The sequence below is a fragment of the Euleptes europaea genome, chromosome 3, assembly GCF_029931775.1.
Source record: "Euleptes europaea isolate rEulEur1 chromosome 3, rEulEur1.hap1, whole genome shotgun sequence".
Lineage (NCBI taxonomy): Eukaryota > Metazoa > Chordata > Lepidosauria > Squamata > Sphaerodactylidae > Euleptes > Euleptes europaea.
Genome location: NC_079314.1, coordinates 1,386,083 through 1,402,549, shown reverse-complemented (window position 1 = coordinate 1,402,549; position 16,467 = coordinate 1,386,083). Strand labels below are relative to the sequence as shown.

The following is a 16,467-nucleotide window of genomic DNA, read 5'->3' as shown; positions in this document are numbered from 1 at the left end:
GGTTAGGAGTGGTGGACTCTAATCTGGATCTCCAGATTTGATTCCCCTCTCCTGCACATGAAGCCTGCTGGGTGACTTTGGGCCAGTCACTGTTCTCTCTGAACTCTCAGCCCCACCTACCTCACAAGGTGTCCGTTGTGGGGAGAAGAAGGGAAGGAGATTGTAAGACGGTTTGATATGAAAGGAAGAGGCTGATGCAGTGGGGGATTCATACTGGAAATGGGCAGCAGGGGGGCAATAGTTAATACTGCAGACTGCACTTGTTGCAGGCAAATGCTCTGCAATGCAGGTTCCCAGATTGACACATGAAGCTGCCTTATACTGAATCAGACCTTTGGTCCATCCGTGTCAAGTACTGTCTACTCAGACCGGCAGCGGCTCTCCAGGGTCTCAGGCGGAGAAAGTCTTTTCCATCACCTACTTGCCCGGTCCCTTGACCTGGGGATGCCGGGGATTGAACCTGGGGCCTTCTGCCTGCCAAGCAGAGGCTCTGCCCCTGAGCCAAAGCCCCAGGTTCAATCTGCGAGCTCTCTGGTTACTGAGAGACAGTGTGGCATAGTGGTTAGTGTGGCAGGGGAGGCCGGAGTTCAAATCCCCACTCTTGTCAGGGTAGCTGCTTAGAGGAGGGGCTGAATAAAAAGGCCTCAGAGAGACACGGTGGGAAAGAAGCCTTGCAGGGCGGCGGCGGCTGGTGGGGGGGGGGGGGAACTGCTGCGCCAGATTTGCCAGCCCCCGTGTTCCAGGCGGCTTCACGTGTCTGTGCCTCGGGGGGGGGGGGAAGGAAGGTGTCGTTGACGCCCGCAGCCTTCTGGCCAGAGCGCCCTGGGTGTCAGGAGGGCCCTTCCTAGAGCCCCCGGCTGGGCTCCCTGCGGGGCCGCCGTTTCCGGGCGGGGCGGGGGGGGAGTGCGAGGGGCGGGGGGGGGCTCTTCCGGCCGGCCGGGATGGGACTCCGCACAGGCTGCCCGGAGCCGGCAGCGCTGGAGCCCGCGCGGGGCGGGGGGGCGAAGGGGAGGGCCCCCGCCTGCCCTCCCTCCCGTGCTGCCGGGGGGGGGCCCGTCTCCAGCGAAGCGCTGCTCTGCCGCCTTTCCCCGGAGGCTTGGAGCGAAGCGGCGCCGCCCCGCCTCTCCTGGCGACGAGCGCCCTCCTCCCTGGAGGCCCCTGTGGCCGCAGCCGGGGCCTCGCCCCCCCCTTCCCCCCCACGGCAGCCGGATGGAACGGGCAATCCGATTGGAGGAGCCGCATCAGGCGGCGTCTCTGACGCAGAAGGACGCCGCGCCACACTGGGGGGGGAGAGACGTCGGGGGGCCGCTTCAGGTCAAACCCCCCCCCACACACACACACACCGGCCGCTGGCGCCACGCTCCCCCTTGTGGCCAAGCGCGGAAGCACACGGGAGCCCGCGCGGCGGTCGGGGGCGGCAGACTCTGGTCTGGAGACCCGGGTGTGACTCCCCCGCCCCTCCGGCACGGGAGCAGCAGATTCTAACTGGTGAACCGGGTGGGTTTCCTCCCCCCACCGCATGAAGCCTGTCTGGGCTAGTCACAGGTCTTTCCAAACTCTCTCGGCCCCACCGACCTCACAGGGTGCCTGTTGTGGGCAGGGGGAGGCAATCGCCAGCCACTTCGGGACTCCTTCAGGGTAGAGGAGAGCGGGGTGTGAAAACCAACCCCTCTTCTTCTTCTTCAAGAGCACACTGGGCTGGTGGCAGAAAGTCCCGTCCAGTGGCAGCCGACTTAGGGCGACCCTGTAGGGTCTTCAAGGAAGGGGTGGTTTGCTATTGCCAGCCGCCACAGAGCAACTCTGGACTTCCTTGGCGGGCTCTGATCCTAGTGCCAACCAGGTCCAACCCTGCTTAACAGATGAGCTGGGCCATCCGGGCGAGGGCACCCTAGGCGACCTCTAGCCAAATCCGCATTGCAGGCTCCTTTGTCATCCGAAGTAATAGCACAGGCAGGCAGGCAGGCAGGCAGCCCATTCCTCACTGCAAAGGACACACAGGCAATTTTGGTTTTTAAGGAGCGCAGTTCTCCAACAATAGACACTTTTAGGATGCTGGCTGAATTCTACTAAATTTGAAGCCTTCCTCCAGCTTCAGTGGTTCTTCCACCAGTGGAAGAGCCACTTAGGTGGGCGGAGAGTCCCCAAGTGGGAGAGCTGGCTTCACATTTTGCTGTCTGGGAAGAAACAGGGTTGGTCCCCCCCCCCCCCAGCGCCCCCATGACTTTCACATTTGACCCTTATGAGTTTTAAAAATCACGGCTACAGTGAGATTCATCCTGGCTCACTGCTCACTCTCTTAACTACTATGCCAACTACTATACTAGACTTATTCCACTGGGAATGAGGTGGGGAAGATTCCAATTTGTACCACTTAAAACTGCAGCTGGGGGGAAATGTTTTGATTGCCTCTCCATGTTTTTTTAACCCATGCTTTCTGCACGTAGTGAATTAGCACATTTTTGCTAAACTTTTCCATGTGCTACTTAAATACACCCAGGGAGGGTCGTTTTTTTTAAATGAGAGAACATTCTAAATTATGACAATGATGCCCTCCTCCGGACATCTATATTGACAGAGTCTAGAATTTTACAGTCTCAGTTTACCACTTTGTTCTGTGTAATGGGTACGTTGGCCTCTTTGTACACCGCTTTTAATCCAGCTGACCATTTTTCCCCCTCTGGAAGCAGACATGCATATATTGCAGGTAATGAGATGGCCACAGCTCTCGTATTAAATATTCCACTTCTGGTTTTTATTTGTTAAATTGTTTTTTTCCTTGTTTTGGTTGGTTCACACGACAACACTATCCCGAAGTGGGAAGAGGAAGGTGGGACAGGACAGTATACTTCTCCCCTCCAAACGTGGGCCCCTCCTGTCCCCCTTCCTCACCCCTACAACACAAAGAAAATAAGAGGGTATGTTGGAGGGGGAGAAGAAACAGGGTGATGCAGGCCACCTCACCCAGTCAGGAGACAGAGAGCCCCCCCTGTCCTCCCCCCCAAGACAGACGAGGAAGAGCAAACTCCCCTGGGGAGAGGGCTATGGCTGTGGTCCCCTCTGCTCTGGGCCAGCTGGCAAGACAGGGGCACCGGGAAAATGGTCACGGGGGGGGGAGAAGACGGTGTTGAGCACCAGCGGGGCATCCCTTTCCCCTCCATGGGTTCTTTTGGAATAAGATGACGACGACTCCCCCCCATACAGACACAGGGAGGGAGGAAATGGGAGAAAGTGGCTGCCTTGGTCCTAAAAGAGAAACTTTGTGCATGCACAGAGGAATCTGGACTCCTGGGTTTCATTTACACGTCTAGCAGGAGTCAGAGTCGGTGGGGGGGAGACGGGGGGCATGGAATCCTGGTGCTTTTTATTCTCGTTGGTTTCTTCCCCCCTCCCTTTGTGCTCAGCACCCAACACAACAGGTCCCGGAAAATTGTGAATAGGGGGAGGCCGGGGAAGCTTCATAGGGCATGGGGGGGGGTTAATCCATATTTGGCCTCCAATCCCCCCACAAACTCTCGCACACACACACACACCTCCCTCCCCCAAGGTTGAGATGACCGACTAGGAGAAGGGGGGGGGTTAAAGTCTCTACTACTGCTAACCTGATAACAGTAACCCTGTCACATTTGGCTCACAGAGGCATTTTTTTCTGGGCTGCCGCTGGTCCCAGGTTCAATCCCAGCTAGGGAAGGGTATTTTAAAGGGGGGGGGAGGTGCGTGCTGCAAAATGAGTGTTTTGTGGAGGTAAATTCATTTTGTTTGGATCTCCCCCATTTGTCTGTGGCACGCACAACCCTCTTCCCAGGTTGTTCACCAAAACAAAAAGAAGAAGAGGGCAGAGAGCAGAGGAAGGGGCTGGGGGGTATCCCTCCCCCTCACCTCCTGCCTGGGACATGCAGGCAGGATGAGACAGGACACAACCCCCATCTCAGCCACCCAAAGTTGGAGAAACGGGGTCGGGCTCGGTCTGTTGTTTTGGCGTCCGAGAAGATGGTCCTGGCCTTAAGCTCATAATCGGAGGGGTAGGTGGAATTTTGGAGGGGGGGAATGCCCCCCCTTGCAGGGGAGACGCCAGCAATGGACCAAGGAAGAGGCTCAATAGTAGGTTTCCTTCTCCACCCATCCTGTAAGAGACAAATCAACAGAGGGGGTTGTTAGTGTCGAGCCTATTTCTATACCTCTCATTTTCCTAAACACCTCTCCCACCAGCTTCACACACCCCCCTTTATGCTGCCACTCAAAATAATTTCCAGCACCCTGGATTCAAACCTAGGCACTGATCCTTATTCCCATTATGACAGCACCCATTCTTGCTCCATGTTCCTGTTCTGGATTTTCCCGTAATGTTGAGGCTAACCAGAAAAGATTTTCAGGCCAAAATGTGTGCGTGCGATGGGGGGTGTTTCCTGTCATCTCAACTGCACCACAGCTAGGATATGGTTATTTTACAACTAGTTAAAGGCCTGCCTGGGCAGGCAGGGTGCAGAGAGAGCTTGGACCAAGGCCCAAGGGTGGGACCGGGACCACTGAGTTATTACCATCTTAGGGGCTCAGTTAAACCTTTATTTACGGCCACTTTCCATATTTAGCCCTTTTCTCAAGTTTTGTGAGCAGCAATCAGCAGAAATGTTTAGAAAATTAAATTGCAGTTTATTTTAATCATGTACCTAGTACGTGCCGTCATGTCACAACCGACTTATGACGACCCCAGCAAGAGGCTTTCAAGGTACATGAGTAGCAGAGGTGGTCTGCAGAGCCTCCCTCGGTGGTCTCCCTTCCAAGTACTGACCCTGCTTAGCTTTCAAGATCTGACAAGATCAGGCTGCACTGTGCCACCTTCCTTCCGTATTTTAATCACACACATCCTTAGACTGCTGAGCTCATTGGCTCGACACATATTTCTGGTTACATAAGAAAAGCCCTGCTGGATCAGACCACGGCCCATCAAGTCCGGCAGTCTGTTCACACAGCAGCCAACCAGGTGCCTCTAGGAAGCCCACAAACAAGTCGACTGCAGCAGCACCATCCTGCCTGTGTTCCACAGCACCTAATAATAGGGATGCTCCTCTGATACTGGAGAGAATAGGTATGCATCATGACTAGTACTCATTTTGACTAGTAGCCATGGATAGCCCTGTCCACTCCCCTCTTAAAGCCTTCCAAGTTAGCAGCCATCACCACATCTTGGGGCAGGGAGTTCCACAATTTAACTAGGCATGTGAAGAAATACTTCCTTTTATCTGTTTTGAATTTCTCAACCTCCAGCTTCAGCAGATAACCCCACGTTCTGGTATTATGAGAGAGGAAAAAAAGCTTCTCCTTGTCCACTCTTGCCATCATTTTATAGACTTCTATCATATCTCCCCTAAACTGCCTTCTTTCTAAGCCAAACAGCCCTAAGCATTTTAACTTCTCCTCATAGGGCAGTTCTTTCAACTGATCATTTTGGTTGCTCTTTTCTGTACCTTCTCAAACTCTGCAATATCCTTTTTTAGGAGTGGTGACCAGAACTGTACACAGTTTTCCAAGTGTGGCCAAAGTGTAGTTTTGTGCTTGGGGTACACTGTTCTATTCTGGACAGTAGTGGCTTCTTATCTGTGGAGGGGGGAGAAATCTCCTTTCTTCTGGTGTCAGAGTTCTTTTGCATCCGCACACTGTTGGATATGCATTCTAGCTGTACTATAGCAATCATTTGCAAACAGGTGGTGCCTTGGCCACCCGGGAAAATCCAGTTCTGAACAACCGCTACAGGAAGGTGACAGAGCAATAGCCAACGACGCACGGATACAGCCCTGGACAGCTCCTCTTTTCATTAAGCACCCCGCCCAAAGGTTGTCGTACCTGCCCAATTCCTGTGCATGCATGCGCATACACACCCTCGCCTCTTCACAACCCACTCACCTCCTGGGTTACGGCGCAGTATGAGTTTACGGATTTCATCGTACAGAAAAATGAGGAAGCTGTATGGGAAGGCGCAGAACCACCAGCTAGGCCTGAGAAGGAAAGGAGATCGGCGTGAGAGGGGACCGAGGGTGGGGCAGGCCTTCCAGAGGCTGAAGCGAAAATTCCTCCAGAAAACGTCTTGCCCGAGATGGAAAGCCCTTCTCCATCCTGTTTGGCAGGCCAGAGTTGACCTAGACTCACTTCAGGGGATACATTCTCAGTGCCACGTCCATTCCGGGACAGTATGACAGGAAAGCCGCCAGGGCAGTCTCCTCAAAGAGACCAAAAATAAGGATCTTGTTTCTGAGGGGGGAAAGAGAGAAAGAAAGTGGGACTAAAAATCTTCACAGGTCTCCTTCATGCCTTACCCACTCAAAAGAACCACATCCCCTCCGCTTTAAGGATTTCCACGGCCACCTTTGTTTTCTGACATTCACCTATTTGTGCACTGAGGGAACATGTGGAAACACAATGGGGAAACCTGTGTTGCTACCAACACGCACCAACAACCCACAGCCAATCACAATACCCCAGCATGTCCATTGCAGGATCTCAAGAGTGATGCCTCATCTCCTCACCCTTAAGACATTCATCAAGGGAAGCGAGAAATTCAGCCATTCCTCTAAGCACAAAGGACTCCCTTTTTCAATATTTTGAAAAATCTGACTGTTTCCCAGTGCAATCAGATGCAGAGTTACACCCTTCGAAGCCTAGTTGACCAACTGACTGGGAAGACTGTAACTCCGTTTAGGATGGCACTGAGAATGCTCTGAATGTACCCATTAAGGCAGGGTTCCCCAACCCTTATGAGCCTGCGGGCACATTTGGAATTCTGACATAGCCTGGTGGGCGTAGCAACAAAATGGCTGCTGCAGGAGGCAGAGCCAGCAACGAAATGATGGCCACGGCTTAACTTCAGTAACACAGTGCAGATTGTTGTGCTGTGGTGGCAGCTGCTGCCAAAGCAACATTTTCAAACATCTGCACAGCCGATCAAATCTCCAGCAGTCAATCTTGCCCACTTCCTAAAAACCCTTGGCAGGCACCACAAAATGTTTCAGCGGGTGCCATGTGGCCCACAGGCGCCACGTTGGGGATCTCTGTCTTATGGTTTCATATGCATTATTCCTCACCCTCCCCTGCAACCTTTCTATAATCCATTTTTCTGGGTGCAAAACTGCAATGGTTGGTATATATTTTTAAATCCCCAGCAATCTCACCTCATGCCCTGCTGGAAGACTGAATTCCTTCTAGTTTTGCAGATAATCACGTCAGCCCACTGTACCACCACAATGCTGACAAAGAAAGCTGTGTGGCAGGTGAATTCCACAACTTTACGCTGCTCGTAGGTCTAGGGAGAGGCAGAGGAGGATAAAATCAATACCCCCCCAAATCCCTGTTTCTCTGAACCTCAAGCCCAATTCATGCTCTACATGAGTTACAGTTATATAACTTAAGGCAGGGCCCTGCAACCTTTTTGATCTTGCGGGTACCTTTGGAATTCTGATGCAGGGCGGTGGGCACAATCACAAAACGGCTGCCCCAGGAGTCACAGCCAAGCACAAAATGTCAGGGAGTGAGGTCATGCATAACTCTAATAGTTAACTTTTCAACATTTCAGGCAAATGCTCTGTTTAATAGGCCTTTTAATGTACACAGCCAATCAGAAGACCTGCTGGGCAAAAAGACCCACCCAGTCCTGCCCAATTTCTAAACACACTTGGTGGGCACCTTATGGGGGACCCCTGCCCTAAGGGAACAGGGTTGAGATCACCCTGTACCTTCCTCCCCTAGGGACTGATCCCCAGTATCCCACAACAGCTGGGTTTAAGATTTCACACTCCCCGTAAATACTGGTAGAGCTGGAAATTGTCAAAGGTCAGTGCTCAGTTCCATTACCGTCTTGCTGGCATTTCTATCATAAAATCGATAGCAGTGCCCATTCAAGCAGCCAGTGCCGGGCAAATCTTTAAGACGTCACCCCTGCCCATCTCCTGCACACGTATGTGCCTCTCCACAACCTGGGGGCACGCCTAGGGTTGCCAGCTCTGGGTTGGGAAATACCTGGAGATTTTGGGGGGGGGGGAGTCTGAGGAGGGTGGGGTTTGGGGAGGGGAGAGACTTCAATGCCATAGAGTCCAATTGCCAAAGCGGCCATTTTCTCCAGGTGAACCGACCTCTATCAGCTGGAGATCAGTTGTAATAGGGGGAGATCTCCAGCCACCACCTGAAGGTTGGCTACCCTAGGCAGGCCACATTGCTACATGTCGAACGATCCACCGCCTTTTAAGGTGGCACAGTGGCAAACCACACACCATGCAATACAGGACTTGGGGTAGACCCCTGGCATCTCCGGGGAGGAGGAGTTTGGAATGACCTTTCTCGACCTTAGGGAACTGCTGCTATTCAGAGTAGACAATACTGAACCTGAGGGACCAGGGGTCTGACGTCCCAAGGCCCCCGTATCATTCATATACGGTCCAGCCCCACATACTGTCTGCTAGCAAAACAAGCGGAAACCAGTTCAGATAAATTCTGCAACTGCCGATCAGGAATCCAGGGGGTACGGCACTCCCTAGAAGCACACAGGGATCCCGCCATAGGGCTGCAGGACCAGTGCGACTCCCTCCATGTTTACTGTGGCCTGGCCCTTAGATGCTGCTTTCCGGTGCTGGAAATTCAGGCCGGTGTGGAGGACAGAAAGGGCCACCTCTCACCCTTGGTCTTCTCATGCTACATGTCCCCTGCCCTATGTACAGGGGAAATTCTCATGCAGGCCGCTATTCCTCCCCTGAATCTAGTCTAGTACCAGATAGGGCATAGTAGAATTTCCCCTGGCGCTGTTTTATCCCCTAAATAAACAAGGGTACATCAACAAGAGAAAGCCACACAAAGCTTCTAATCCACTGCCCAGGGGTTGCAACCAATCCCCAGGCCCACGTTGGTCACAGTGCCTCTCACTTCATGTTTACAACATAAGAACATAAGAAAAGCCCTGCTGGATCAGACCACGGCCCATCAAGTCCAGCAGGCTGTTCCCACAGTGGCCAACCAGGTGCCTCCAGGAAGCCCAAAAACAAGATGACTGCAGCAGCACCATCCTGCCTGTGTTCCACAGCACCTAATAGAATAGGCATGCTCCTCTGATTCTGGAGAGAATAGGTATGCATCATAACTAGTATTCATTTAGACTAGTAGCCATGAACATCCCTCTCCTCCATGAACATGTCCACTCCCCTCTTAAACCTTCCAAGTTGGCAGCCATCACCACAACCTGGGGCAGGGAGTTCCACAATTTAACTATGGGTTGTGTAAAGAAATACTTCCTTGTATCTGTTTTGAATCTCTCACCCTCCAGCTTCAGCAGATGTTCTAGTATTATATGAGAGGGAGAAAAGCTTCTCCCTGTCCACTCTCTCCATACCATGCATAATTTTATAGACCTCTACCCTATCTCCCCTTAACCGCCTTCTTTCTAAGCTAAACAGCCATAAGTGTTTTAACCACTCCTCATAGGTTTCCTTCTAAGGGGAACAGGGAACAAAATTCCAGGGATCCAGTTTGCCCTGGCAGCCAGATACCAGCACAATTCTAACCGTACATCTTGTCTGCGTGCTGCTGAATGTGAGACAGGCTTCTCTGAAGCATGACCCTTTTAAATCCTCATGGCAAAAAAATCTTAGATGAGAAACTGCCATTGTTGGGCTTCTCGCAGGATATGTTATTAGATCTTGGGAAAACTGAAGGTTTCACCAAAATTAAAAAGCGCATTAAAGAGCTTGATTATAACAGCACTATTTTCATGCTCGCCGCATTTGTTCATCCCAGTTCTTCGGAATACCACCACCACCACATGGTTTGCCTGCTTATACATATTATTTGACAACTCCTTGTCTTTCTAGAGCTTTCTGTTTAGCTAGATTGAATGCTAACCCCTCTATGGTTATGCAGGGCAGGATTTTGAATATACCATATCCAGACGGACCTCTCCTTGCTCTTCTGGCTCTATCGATTCACTAGCTCATGCCCTTTTGGAATGCCGCTTTTACGAGGTACTTCAATCACATTATATCTCCCCCCTTTTAACATACACATCTAATGCCTCTGTGTCTGACATAATGCCTTTTCTACTAAGCGATAGGGATCCCAAGGCTACATTGTCAGTGGCAAGATTTGTTTCAGTCCTTATATCCCTCAAACCCTAGATATATGCTGCTCAAGATCAATGGATCAAGGAGTTCTAAGGGATAAACGGAAAGGAATGTGAGATGGTACGACTCTTTGTCTAGGAGCCCAAGATGGTTCTTGGCACTTTGATGGGACAGGCATCTTTTAAGATGGGGGGGTCTACACCCTTTTTGGGCTCGTGGGCACCTTTGGAATTCTGACACTGGTACAACTACAAAATGGCAGCCCCAAGAGGCGGAGCCAACCCCAACATCTCATGGAGGGAGATCATATATAACTGTAATATAACTGTAATAGCGACTCTTCAACATTTCAGTCAGAAGTTCTGTTTAACAAGATGACTTTTAACATGTTTAGAAATATTTTCTTGCATACACACAGCTTTTCTTCAGTCATGCAGTGAAGATCCTTGTGCTGTGGTGTCTGCTGCAGCAACCTTTAAAAGATCTGCGCAGCCCAATCAGATCTCTGATGGCCAATAAGCAGCCTTGCTGGGCAAAAGCCCCCCTTAGCCCGACCCACCTTCTAAAAATGCTTGGTGGGCACCAGGAAATGTGTCTGTGGGTGCTATGGTGTCCACAGGCACCACGTTGGGAGACCCTGTTTTAGGAAGCGTTCATGCAGAGTTTTATGAGGAAACACAGCTTCAGGGTTCAAAGAAATGGTCTTGGTTCCAAACACACATATACCAAAATGCACCTTGTTTTTCTTTCTCCAGAATGCCCTCTGTCCAACCACTTTAGTATAAAAGCCTACAATTAATTCACGATCTTTTGGAATTCTGGCAAAGATCATGGATTAGATGCATCACAGATTCTGCAGTTGGGACTCGAGGGCAGGTAACCAGAGAGCCCAGTGAAGGGAAGAAAGGCTTTCCCAGTTCCATGCTCCTGGATTTTTTTCCTCTTCAGAGAGGCAACGCCCACTATTCTAATCTTGAATAATTTCCATACAATTGTTTTCTAAATGCTTTGCAAGATGACCTCAACGCTCTATTAAGAAGGACTCTCTTATTATTTCCATTTCACAGAAGGGGAACTGAGGCTGAAAGGGAGGGGGGAGTTACCAAAGACCTCCCAGTGAGTTCAAGCAGGATTTGAAGCCAGTTCCCTTGGGTCTAAGTCCCTCACCCTGGCTCTTAGACTCGTTATCCTAGGGCTAACCTCAGGCATTATGGTGCCGTCGGCAAAATAAAATAAAATAAAAAGAAAGCATTTTGTATTTTTCAATACTGCATTGCAGTATTTAGCAAAATAGACTACTGCAAACTTGAAGACAAATTTAGAAGTATAACAGTCTAATTATTCCAAACAGAATGCATTGTGACCAATAATGGCTAAACTTTTGAACTGATACATTTCCATGTTTGGCACCAGACTAAAAACTGTTCACAGTTCCCATTTCCATCAGGTCTTCCTCTATCACTCCCAAGAAGTTGGGTATTCAGTTTCTATTTCAATATTTAGGAGTCCAGTGGCACTCTAACGACTAACAACATTTATTCCAGCTATGAGCTTTCATGAGACAGAGCTCACTTCCTCAGATACAAGGGCAAGAGAGAAACTCCTTTACCTCAATAAAGAGAAAAGTACAGAAATTATACGAAAGCGCATACTGTGATAAATGTTATCCATCTTGAAGAAAAGTTGGTTTGCATATTCCCACTTTCTCTACCTTTTAAGGAGAATCAAACCGTCCCTTTCCCTCCCCACAACAGACACCTTGTGAGGTAGGTGGGGCTGAGAGAGTTCTGAAAGAGCTGTGACTAGCCCAAGGTCACCCAGCAGGCTTCATGTGGTAGAGTGGGGAAACCAACTCCGTTCACCAAATTAGAGTCCACAGCTCTTAACCACTATACCACGCTAGTACCACTGCAGAAGTCCAGAAGTTTTTTTTGGTTCAATAGATTACAAGAGCTACTCCATTGATATTTCGATATGTCAATTTCACTGAATAGCCAGCCTTACGCCACTACATAACAGAGACAATCTCTCTCCCTCTGCTTACCCACTGCTGGCCATAAGAATCCTCCAGGTCATTGACTGTCCGGTCATCCCAGTTCAGACGGATGCCAACCAACACAGAAGGAAGAAACCCATTCTCGGCCAGGATCACAAAGTAGGAGAAGAAACCACCCAGCGCCTGAATCATTCCTGAAAGACAATGTTTGAATTTGGAGACATCCATTTCTCCATTCCCTTCCATCGCAACTAGGTTTGCCAGTTCTGGATTGGGAAATTCCTGGAGATTTAGGAGCGGAGCCTGGGGACAGCTGGGATTTGGGGAGGGAACTCAGTGGGGATGCGATGCCATTTCCTCAGGGGGAAGGGATCTTTGCAGCCTGGAGATCAATTGTAATTCCAGGGGAGCGCCAGCTGCCACCTGGAGTTTGGCAAACAGAATTGCTCTTGAACTTCCTGCTCTCCTAACACCGCCGATGCTCCTACCACATCCATTCCATGGTTTGGTCTTGCAGGTAAATCTATAAAAGCCACTAAATGCCTGCCCACCTACCTGTCACTTGTATTACAATACAATCCTATGCAGAATTACTTCAGTCTAGAGCAATAACTCTGCGCTGGAGAGTGCTGTTAGGGTATAATCCTAAACAGGTCAACTCAGGTCTTTTATGCATGGGCGTTTCACTCAGATGGCAGCTTCCGCAGCAGCCTGGCAGGCATGGAGCCAGGCGGGGGTCACAGGGGCACTCCCCCTGGCCGCGGGGCATCACAGGCAGATCCACCAGACATCGGTCCCACTAACGCGGTTGTGACTTAAAGCCCCTTTTGCCCCTCGTCTGCGCTCCCAAGATGACCGTCATGCTCTCTTATCGAGGCCGGCAATCCGGTGTCAAGAGCACAGCTGCGGTGTCAGGGTGCTCAGATCATCCAGCCTCCGGCCTCCCCGCCCATCGAGAGCGTTCTCTCTGTAGGGGACCTTGGGCAGGCTGGTCAGGAGCTGAGCTTTCAGGAATTGGGCCTCGGCTCCTACACACCGGTGGGCGTTTCACTTGCTGGAACTTGTTGGAGTTCCAGAAATTGTTCAAGAACTTGCCCAGAACTTGTTGGAGTTCCTCCACATGGGCGTTTTACTCGCCATCACCGCTTTGACGACTTTGGGTCTTTGGATTATGCAGGCCCTTTCTGACCGTCAGAGGTAGCCTTGCTCTCCCCCTGTGTTTCCCTGCGTTTCACCCACGTGTTCAGAGGCCTGTTTTATCTCAAATTTGAAAATGCGGGCAAAACACTGGGAAACGCAGGGGGAGAGCGAGGCGACCTCTGACGGTCGGAAACCGCCTGCAAAATCAACACAACAACCCAAAGTCGTCGGAGGTGTGACGGCGAGTGAAATGCCCATGCATAAAAGACCTCTGACCTAAGGCCCATATTATTCAATGGGGCTTACACCCCCACCCAGAACAAGTTCTCAGGCTTGCAGCCGTATGGCCTAACAGTGCAACCCTAAGGAGAGTTACTCCAGGCTCAGCCCACTCATTTCAATGGGCTGAGGCTGAAGTAACTTTCCTTAGGATTGCACTGTAAAGGAAATTATTGTTGTGCAGGGCCCATGGCTAATTTCCTGGCTGGCTTGCTCACTCGCCAAAAGCAAAACAGGCTAGATTCTTTTTTCAAAATTATATTGTACCAGAAACAAGGAATCTGGCACAGACACATCCCGTGAATCTGGGGGCTCTGAGTTTCTCAAGCTTACAGAAAGGTCTTTAGAGCAGTCTTGCCTAGTTTCAAAGTGATTCTAAATCTGTTCACCACTGCCACAGCCACAAGTGTCTGCCAAACTATGATAGATACCCAACTCCAGCTTAGGAAATTCCTGGAGAATTGGGAGCAGAGCCTGCGAAGGGTGGGGTTTGGGGAGGGAGCTCGGCAGGGATGTGACGCCGCAGACAGGCCAAACCTCCAAAGCTGCTGCCATTTTCTCCAGAACACTGATCTCTGGTCACCTGGAGATCAGTCATAATAACTCCAGCCTCCCCCACCTGGAGGTTGGCAACCCTAATGATAGCGAACTCCTCCTATACCAAGAACTCAGATGCGGCCCTAATATTAACAACAGTAGCTCACGATGGGTAGCCGGTGTTAGTCTGGGTGTTAGTCTGTCACTAGCAGTAGAAAAGAGCAGGAGTCCAGTAGCACCTTCAAGACTAACACAATTTCTGGCAGGTTGTGAGCTTTCGTGAGCCACAGCTTACTTCTTCAGATATCATTCAGATGGCATCTGAATAACTGACCTGTGGCTCACGAAAGCTCCTACCCTGCCAGAAATTGTGTTAGTCTAGAAGGTGCTACTGGACTCCTGCTCTTTTCTACTGCTATTAACAGTGTATTTGATACAAAGGGTATATTAAAGACAACCTATCTGTTTAGAAACAGCCTGTTTTTATCTATATAGAAAAAGGGAAACAAAAACACTTTCCGCATTTCGTCTCTGGACTATTAATTTTGCAGTATGAGACGGATGCGTCAGGCAGATCTCTTACAAAAACACAGCCTGCCTGTGGGGTACCGTATTTCGTAAGGCCCCAACACAGGATTTTATACATCCTTAGGACATTTTTAAGAGAGATTTTGCACTCTCTACTGACAGACTATGTGGTGGTGGTGGAAAGTGCCACTAAGTTGCTGCTGCCTCATGGAGATTTTTCAAGGCAAGAGATGTTCGAAGGTGGCTTTGCCCTTGCCTGCCTCTGCGTAGTGACCCCTGGGGGTCTCCCATCCAAATACTAATCAGGGTTGACCCTGCTTAGCTTCCAAGATCTGATGAGATCAGGCTAGCCTGGGCCACACTTGTACCTACTAAAAATTTTTTTAATAAGAAGCTTAACTGGCCTGTTTGTAAAACAGTTGCAAATTTGTGGGTGAAATTCCATGAAGCTAATTTGATCAGTCGTTTGGGAAAACGATGTCTTGTTCTATGTATATTTTACTGTGTATATTTTATTTAACTATTTTACCATATTTTTACCTGTTTATGAAGGTGGGGACATTGTAGAGCTGTCTTCGTATTAAACATATGCATGGTTTTGTGTAATGCTGTTGTGGCTGTGGATAATGCAATACAATTTTTAATTATGTGCCTATTTATACCATGTTTTGAAATTATAAAAGATCAGGATGACATTAAATGGTTTGTGGGGCCGCTCCAGAGGACCTAACTCATTACACCTTATTCTGTCCTCTTTATACAGAGCCCAGACTTAAATTCCTCAGAGCGATTCTAAAGGGCCTAAATCTTTCTCCAGATCCCGAGAAGCTGTTCTTTCTCCTATCAGACGCCAATCCTGATGTTTCCTACAAAGTGTCACTCTTTGCTTTAGCAGCTAAGAAAATTGGAGCTAAAGCTGTTTTTAATCAGGGATCTTAACATATTTAAATATTAGTTTCTTGTGGGTCAGACTGTTTTAAAGTTATTTTAATGTTATTTTATGATATTTTTATGTTATTTTAATATTTTGTATGGGTGATTGTGATGGCCTTCAGCTGCAGACAATAAACTTTATCACATTAAATGGTTTGTATTACTCTCCAGGATCTGACAAGGTGAAGGAGGTGCTAAAATTTATTCCCGGTGAATATAGAGAAATTACAGCCATCAGTCGAGCTGGATTCGAGTCCAGGAGCACCTCAGAGACCAACAAGGTTTTCAGGGCATGAGCCTTCGCGAGTCAAGGGCTCTCGTGGTTTGTCGCTCTCTCAGGCGCTGCAGGCCTCAAATTTAGCTCTTCTACTGCAGACCGATACGGCGGCCATCCTGAAACTATATCCGTTAGTTGTAGAGTTGCCAAACTCCAGGTAGGGCTTGGAGATCTCCTGCTTTTACAACTGATCTCCACATGACAGAGATCAGTTCCCCTGGAAAAAAAGGGCTGCTTTGGAGGGTGGACTTTATGGCACTGTACCCTGCTGAGGTCCCTCCCCACCCCAAACCTCACCTTCTCCAGGCTTTACCCCCAAAATCTCCCAACCCAGAGCTGGCAACCCTAATTACTTGTGATTAACAACGCATTAGCAGTTTCCATGCTCCAATGTGGATTATATTTTGTGACCTTTGTGTTTTTTACAAGCACCTTTGAAACAAAGGAAAATGGGTTGGGGTTTCAGGTGTCCAGGCCAGGGGCCTTGAGTGGGCCTGCCAGGGGTGGGCGTCCTCTTGTACCTCTTCCATGGCTGCTATGTCCTCAGCCCTGCCTCTCCGGCCCCCCTATCTCCACCCCTTTCCTTCCTTTCCTTCCTTCTGTCTGTGCAAAAAAGAACGAAATCCAAGTTCTGCAAATAAATGAATTTGGGGAAGGAAAATATATTGCAGAAAAATTAGCAGAGA

At 49.6% G+C, this 16,467-nt stretch overlaps 1 protein-coding gene across 1 annotated transcript in view; it reads right to left on the bottom strand.

Moving 5' to 3' along the window:
* Positions 1-3,966: 3,966 nt before the first annotated feature.
* The window catches only part of ATP1A3 (ATPase Na+/K+ transporting subunit alpha 3), a 50,006-nt gene continuing 37,505 nt past the window's right edge, over positions 3,967-16,467 (bottom strand). Inside the window, exons 19-23 of the mRNA XM_056847512.1 lie at positions 12,136-12,281; positions 7,161-7,291; positions 6,142-6,243; positions 5,899-5,990; positions 3,967-4,121 (exon numbers count right to left, since the gene is read on the bottom strand). Coding sequence (XP_056703490.1) covers positions 4,093-4,121; positions 5,899-5,990; positions 6,142-6,243; positions 7,161-7,291; positions 12,136-12,281 — 500 coding nt within the window. The 3' untranslated portion in view covers positions 3,967-4,092. The remainder of the gene's footprint in view (positions 4,122-5,898; positions 5,991-6,141; positions 6,244-7,160; positions 7,292-12,135; positions 12,282-16,467) is intronic.